The sequence below is a fragment of the Geospiza fortis genome, unplaced genomic scaffold, assembly GCF_000277835.1.
Source record: "Geospiza fortis unplaced genomic scaffold, GeoFor_1.0 scaffold279, whole genome shotgun sequence".
Taxonomy (NCBI): domain Eukaryota; kingdom Metazoa; phylum Chordata; class Aves; order Passeriformes; family Thraupidae; genus Geospiza; species Geospiza fortis.
The window spans coordinates 228,421-236,330 of NW_005054352.1; the positions used below are offsets into that span (position 1 = coordinate 228,421).

At 36.2% G+C, this 7,910-nt stretch overlaps 1 protein-coding gene across 14 annotated transcripts in view; it reads right to left on the reverse strand.

The window, feature by feature from the left end:
- MEF2C (myocyte enhancer factor 2C) overlaps positions 1–7,910 on the reverse strand; it is a 133,482-nt gene that overhangs the window by 30,883 nt on the left and 94,689 nt on the right. For 9 of the 14 annotated variants that reach the window (XM_031058919.1, XM_031058918.1, XM_031058926.1 and 6 more), the window contains one exon: positions 5,719–5,862. In XM_031058919.1, the coding sequence (XP_030914779.1) occupies positions 5,719–5,862 (144 nt within the window). Of the gene's footprint in view, positions 1–5,519; positions 5,658–5,718; positions 5,863–7,910 lie in introns of all 14 variants that reach the window. The other 5 variants (XM_031058921.1, XM_031058923.1, XM_031058925.1 and 2 more) reach the window with 2 other exon arrangements.

Sequence of the window (7,910 nt, forward strand, 5' to 3'; positions counted from 1 at the left end):
AGGCAAGACCATCTCCTGAGCTTCTTCCCTTTGCAAGAAAGCTTAAAAAAAGAAAAGCAAATAATGTACCACACTGACAGAGATATGGTACAACAGAGGTTGTGAGGAGATGCATATCTCATTATGCTCTTAGGAAGCTCAGTTCAGGTTTCCTTGGCTGGTTGTGAGTTTGTTGGTTGGGGTTCCCTGGGGAGCAGTTGCTTGAATTTCTATAAAAGTTATGACTACATTAGAAATCCACATTTAATTTATTTGCTTTAAAAATTATTTTCTTGCCTTTTTGATCAGAAAAACTTTTTCAGAATTACCTGACAGCATTTTACGTATTCAATATGTGAATACAGGCCAAGTACTCCTCAATTTGCAAGTTTTCTAATATTTATATTCTTATAAGCTTCAAGAAACAGCCTAAACACATAAAAATTCTTTGAAGTAGACATATTCCAAGGGAGGAAATGAAAGGTTTTAATTTTATTGTTGGACATATCAACTCTTTGTCAGTCAACTGAGGCACCCTGACCTTGTGCCACCCATGTCTCTTTGGCTGGAGCTGTTGTCTATGCCCTCTGTATTACAGCACTATCCATCAAATTACAGTTATCTCTTAAGGCTGTTTTTTTTTTCTTTCTTGGTCCTCTCTAGGGACAGAGAAAATTTTACTCTAAATATAGAGGAATTATTTTGCCTAACCACAAAGAGCAAGATTTTCAGGGTATGATGTTAAGGATACTTTATACAAATGCCTTTGAACTATTTTGAAGTGTTAATTTAGCTCTGATACCCTCTCCTTTTTTTGAGAGATGACCATAGCAACAGTAGTTACGCAGATGAACCTGCTGGCATTGCTCCCCATCCTGGGGGAGCATGGGAATTTGCTTCCTTTTGCTGAGAAGCTGAAATGCACTCCAATGGCTGTATTTTTCATAGACCTGATTGATTTAAGTAGAGGTAGGAAAGCAAGGTGACGTGTTTTGGGAATCTAAATGTTCTACATCTAATCTACAGATGTAAGAATCTACACGTAATCTACACCTTTATGACGCACATTTAAGGTCCTTGGAAATAGAGTCACATAGCATAATCTGAAATATTTGATCAGCTTGAAGGTATGTTTTGAAGCACGTAGTTCTTTTTACTGGCCACAGAAGGACCCAAAACATTCGTAAATCCCATGTTAGTCAGAAGCACATGGCTGTTTGTGGAGTTCAAAGTCAGTGTTTGAGCTCTCCATGTTTCAGTCCAAATTACAGCCTGATGTGAGACATGAATAAGCCAACATGGAGTTTCAGATTATTGCAACATACAATAATCGGGCTGCGATGGAGCTCTCTCTACCTGGTGCATTTGAGCCCGTGGACCTGCCTGCTTGAGTACCAGTCCGTGTTGCATTGACTGTCAGTCAAGAGAACACTGCAGAAGATTTTTGTCACCCTGTGTCACAAGACCTATGAAGCCTGCTTCTGAGTCTGGGTAGAGACTATTATTGCCTCTATTTTCTTAATATCTTTTCCTAATCTAAACTTCTGTTATCTAAACTCAAACACCTGTAAAAATGCAAAACTGAAGGTCTTGCCAGAATTCTAAAAGCTTGTTTGTTTTAACCACTATGTTCTTCCTTCCATGTACAAACCAAACTGTTCAAGATTCTTCTTTTTCTACATTTGTACGAAAAAGCTCCAATCTTGGTAGCTCTTCTGGTTGCCAGTCTCTCTAGTCATGTGAAACTGTTACTTAACTTTCATTTTGTCATTTAAAAAATATATTTTTAAAGTAGTTGAATTATTTAATTTCTGCGTGAACAGTCTAATTTTTGTCATTTTACCCACTATTAGGATCAACTTACATCTGGTTACAGAGCACTTCATAGGCAATTTTATAAGGGCAAAGTTAGTTTACTCTCTGTTTTTCAGCACAATATACTACATCTGAAATACAGTAGTTTTTATTTCTTCACCACAATCAAAAGTTAGAGAGACAAGTTTGACTGGATAAACATCACTATTAAACACTACATCTCTAGGTACAGTTCTCTAGATCTCTGTCTAACTTTATTAGTGTTACAAATTCCTCACAAAAAGCTGCAATGTCCTGCAGATTCCCCATGGGTCGTATTGATTCCATTTCAGCCGGTTGGACATTAAAGTTTCTGATACACTTGTGTAATATATATATAAATTAGTAGGAGCTACAGAGGAACTGAAGCCATCTGAGGCCACAGAACAATCCATGTCCATACCATTGAGCTTTCCCAACCTCAAAAAAATCATGACTACATGTAGACTGACAACTGGGAATTGTTCCTGGCCTGGACTAACAACCAAAGAAAATGAAGAAATTGTCTGGGAGAATGTTATTTGGCATCAAAAGGTGCCGAAAGCCTGATGGGGACTGTTCAAAAAATTCACCGCAGAGATAAGCACACTTCATGCTGCTTTAGTGTGTTTTTTGCTTTTTTTGCTAATTCCAATATAGACAAAGTCTACACCGTCATGTGCATAAAATTTGCCACATTTTGCCTATTTTTCCCCCTTCCTTTGTCTTTTCTCCTTTGGACACCACTGCCAAAGAGGGCAGATGGCTCACCAGAGATGATACTCCCAGTGTACAGTGCACAGTGTTGGATGCTCACTCCACAAGCTATGGTACATGTTGCCAAACAAAGCGTTGGACGCTCAACCTCCTTGGAACTTAATAGGCCAAACATTCTGTGTTAAGTATTGGTTTTATCCCCCCATGTTCAACCAGGCCTTCATTTATTTAGAGACAGAGATACTTATAGCTTCCTTATAGTGGGCTATTTCTGTCTCCTCTGCTTTCATCATCCTTATGAAATTTACAAATAAGTGTCTAATTTTTATCTGATGGTTTAGAACAATATGAATACTTATCCCCAGAAAATTATCTGAGGAAACATTATTGGGCTTAGCTGTTAGGAGCAAAAGCCAATGTTGTTTTCATTTGGCAGCAACTTTTTTTATGTTACAAAACCAGGCAGCGGCAATGCATTGTTTTATATATTCTGTAAGTAGTGATTTAGAGACTTGACTCAGTGACTTTATTATTAATTTTGCTTCCTTCTCCCCAATTTTCTTGGCTACCTTTGATAATCACAAGTAAATTAATATATCTTCCCTGTCTTAGTTATTCTGATTTGTCCAGTTAAGGATATTACTGTGTACAATACATAATATTTATATATAAAACCAGATAGTTACACATTTACATTAAGTATAAGTTGTGATCTTGATCTTGCCCATTGCATCTCGGCTTATGCCAAGAGAAGGAGTTTCTGTTGCATTACCAGAGAATATCTACTGTTTCTTCATATTGTGGTAAGCAGCTTGGATGGAGGACAGAGGACCTGAGCTCAGCTTATGATGTAGTCAGAGGATGGCTATTCTGTCTTATATGAAAAAATGCTAACATTTTGCTGTTCTATATCTCTGAAGTGTCTCTGAAGTAATTGCACACAAAGATTAATACACTGCACCTCATAACCTCCTGAGAGGTAGGAATCACCAATTAATTCCTGAAGTAGGACTATATTTGATGTCAAAAAGTTATATTTAATGAAAGCAACTGGAGTGAAATTCCATTGATTTTGGGAAAACAAAACTGATATACCACGCTCAGATTAACTGTCTGGTTTCCAAATCTTATATATTTCCTCACTTTACAGAAAAGACAATTTTCCAAATGCTTATGGAGGTAAAGAAAGAGACAGAACTCACTACTATGAGAATGAAGTTTTTTTCCTAGGTTTTTTTAATGTCTTAAGATTTCAGATGATTATAACATGACCTGTTTTGTCAGGAAAGAAAAGAAACAGGTAGCATGAGATTAATAGATGTTCTGAAGGATCACTCCAAATATATTTTTAAGGCAGAAAAGTAGCTTGATGAAAATTCTGTCAGTTTGATTTGAAAAAGCCAAGTCATCCTTGAATGAGAAACAGCATGAAAGAATGATAATTGGTGAGATTTTGATGTGAAAAAGGGTTAAGCAGTCTGGCTTTTAACAGTCTCCCTAAATACTGCAGTGATCATTTGCCAAGTTGAGTTGTATCCTGAGAAACCAAATTAATAGTGACAGCTTTAGAGCTTTTTTGTTCTGAGAAAAACAGCTTTCCAAAAGAAGCAAATAAAAAGGGAGGTAAAAAAAATGGGATAGATCTGTATTCCTCCCTGAGATTCTACATACATGTTGGGTACCCTTAATCAGTCATTTTATATGTTACTTTATCAAATTTGGTGCTTTTCTAGTCTCTGGGAAAGTATTATTTAGTATCCTTATATTTTTCCAAAATATTTTTGGCCTGATGTAAGAACTTCTTCAAATTTTAATTACCTTGAGTGAAAAATCCTTCTGCTGAGACTTAATAGAAAGAACACTTAAGAGTGCTTGAGACAGAATCTAAGCCTCCTTAAGAAGTATCCTCATCTTAGTTGTCAGATTTTGTATGTGCAATTGAATAACAGTACAGAAGACACTGTGCATTCTGGGTATCCAGACAACATCTCTGGTAGATAACCATGCAACCTTTGTATGGGAATGACAAATGAACAAATACAAATTATCTCTTATTCTTGTCTTTTAGAAATAAGAAGTTACCTATGCAAATTCAAATGTTTCTTTGGGTCTGTGCAAATATTTGGTTTCCTACTTTGCTTTCCACAGACATTTGGAAAACCAATCAAATATAACCTCCAAACCTCCATACTTGTCATCTTTAAAAATGTAATACTAAACATAATGACAAATAATTCATCCTTTGTATGTCTCGTGCAAAACAAATAGGACATGCAGAGTTATTTCTCTTAGATATCTGGCAAGGCATATGACTGATTGTTAGAAATTTTGACTCAGTTAAAAACAATTTAGCTCATGTTAAAGCATTAAAATAATGCTGATGAGGTCAAAGCAAATTCTCTGATAAAGCTGTAAAATCACCCCAACACACAAACATGTCTGAGACCTGCCATTAGGCTCTCATGCAGTCTGTTTCTCTGCAGCGAGCAAGAAGCTGTAACCCTTCAGTGCTGCAACTGAATTTAGCAGAAACAATGCAGAATTGAAGTTACACATACTAAACACACTAATTACTATATATAAAGCAATTTCATTTTGACATTGCTTTTCCTATATTGCCACAGAAAGTATTCTGTCAATTTGTTAGCCTGTCCACAGAGAAAGATTTCCACTGTTATTTTTTAAGTGTAATTCGGGCAAGTGGTGTAGTAAAACACTTCTGTAAATTAAGTGAATATAGTTCATATGTATATATTTCACTTCCTTCTGTAGGTTTCACCCATAATAGGCTTTGTCTGTGTGTCAGAGTTAGAGACTTGAAAGAAAAATACGCCATGTGAAATTTTCTCACCACAATGCTTAGTTATATATTCGGCTATTAAAGCCTCTTTCTAGCTGAATTTATTTCCTTAAGAAGCCAGAACTGAAAGGGTTATGATTTGTTACTCTGTCAGTTATCAGCAGACAGCCATCTAACCTTTGGTACTTACAGGTATTTTATGGCTCTTGATCATATTATCAAATTCTTCATTAATTTTTTTGTATTTTTCTTCAGTGCGTGGGGTGAGAGCATAAGAGGAGTCAGGATCAGGGCTTTCACAAGCTTTGTTTTCTTTCTTGTGCAATGCCTGCCAGATTCAGAGAAATATCAGAAAGTAAAAAAAATGAAAAGGAGCTCAGAGTACTTACACATAATCTTTGCCTGCTGATCATTAGATCAATATCTTCATTAAGTTTTCTGTACTTGTCCTCGGACTCAGGGCTGTGACCTACTGAATCATCTGCATCAGGGTCTGGACTGTCACAGCCATTAAGTCCTTTCTTTCTTAATGTCTGAAATACACAATTTGGGAAGTTCAATCCTTGACATGGGCTGCAAGAAAGACTCAGCAGTGTTAAAGAAACACAAACTGCTCATCATAGAAAAATGTTAAATTATGCTTTAAGGAAAGAAAGTGACTAATGATCCACCACACTGATGTGTGGTTTCCAATGAGTGAGGACCATACAAGACCTCGCTCTTCTGAAGCTGGTATAAATCAATAAAGAATGAATCTGGTAATTAACAAAAAGTTAGTGTCTATGCTAGTACGTCCCCTGCCTCATGATTCCCACATCCTGCAGCATTACGGGTTTAAGCTAAATACAGAATGCAATTTATTTTAACATAAACCGAAGTTAACATATTTATCTATACTTTACCATGGAATACACTGATGTTCTTATTTTCTTTTAAGGAAGATGCAGGAGAAGCAAATGGAAAAAGAATTGAATCTGCAACAAATTTAGGAATCCATTTCTTCACAGAGGAAGAATAATTACCCAAATAGAATTCAAGGACTTTAGCAATGTTGTTCCTAAGTCTATGCTTGTGATAGGACAAGAGGGAGGACAGAGTTGATGATAGGGTTATGAAATAACAATTAAGAACTTCTAGACATGATGTTTACTTTTTATTGACTACACTTAAAGTGCTAAAAATGCACAGGGCTAGAGCTTAATGCACGGGAAAAAGCACTGCTAAAGCAGATGCTTAATGAAAAGTCAAAATGAAAGAATTTCAGGTTTAGCTACTCAGACATACACAACCATGTTTACCATCACTAAGACACGAGAGTTGAAAAATCTTAAAACCAGGACTGAATCAGTAGCTTGCAATTCAGAACAGTTGTCTTGCTTCAAAAAGGCTTTAACTGATCTACCTTTACAGAGCCCCAAAGAACAGCCATAGACTATATTAAGGTAAAAGAATATGAGAAGAAAGTGTGGACTCCTCAAGTACAAGCAGTAGTACACAAAGAAAATATATTCACAATTTCTCGTATTTAGCTTCAAGAATGAGTCACTCAAAAACTCTTCAAAGTCTACTTAACTGTCTACAAACTTTTTAAGTTAGCTTACAGTCCATTCTGTGTTGAAACCTGGCTAAGCAATCTCAATTACAATGAAAATATCACATATTTTGTCTGTTAGTAAGTGGCTAATGTGCACTGTCTGTCAATGTGGGATACTCTGGTATCTTTTTGCCTTCTCAGAATGGTTGTGTATCAGCTTTTTGTTCCTCCAGGAATAGTACATTTCATAATTTTTTTTTTAAATTATGATGGTCAGCTTACTACTGTTACTACCCTTAAATATTATAATGTCATGCCATGTCAATGTTCTACTACTGTGGAAAAACCCCTGAACCCTCCATTTTCATTGACTAAACAAAGTGATGGTGATCTACTCTATGAGATCTGAGCCTTCTAATCTCCCATTGCAGACCTCTGAAACAGATTTAGGCATTTGTGAAAGGCTGGCCCAATGTAGATCTTTCTTTTCAAACTTCGTATCTATAAAGACTTCAAGTCAAATCCATGAGCTACTTCCTTAACACCAATAAAATTATAATCCATTTGAATAAAAACTTGAGATGATAAAACAATGTTCAGTTAGCAGAACAGACATAATACATGATATCTACTGCTAGCAGCTTGAAACAATCCAATTAGCAAGAGGGTTTTGCAATCAGCTGCTGTTTAATAGATTTAATAGACACAACAAGATACAGTATAAGCAAAATGTCTCATTGCAATCTCAACTAACATTCTTCTCTTCACATAAGCATGAAACAGTTGTCCTCTGAATACATAAAACATTCTGTTTCAAACTTAGATCAAGCTGTCCAGACATGAAACCAAGATCAGCATACTTGGCACCATTTCCAGAGCTCGTATGATACACTGATGGAGTCCTGCTGATTCCTATGGAGTCCCTGAGGACAGATGTGGATGTGAGCTGGACTAAATGACTTCCTCAACTTCAGGCTTTGAGATGACAGACAAAAAGAAACATGAAAAGAGAAGAACCAGAGGAATGCTTTGTAGCCTTTTTGAATC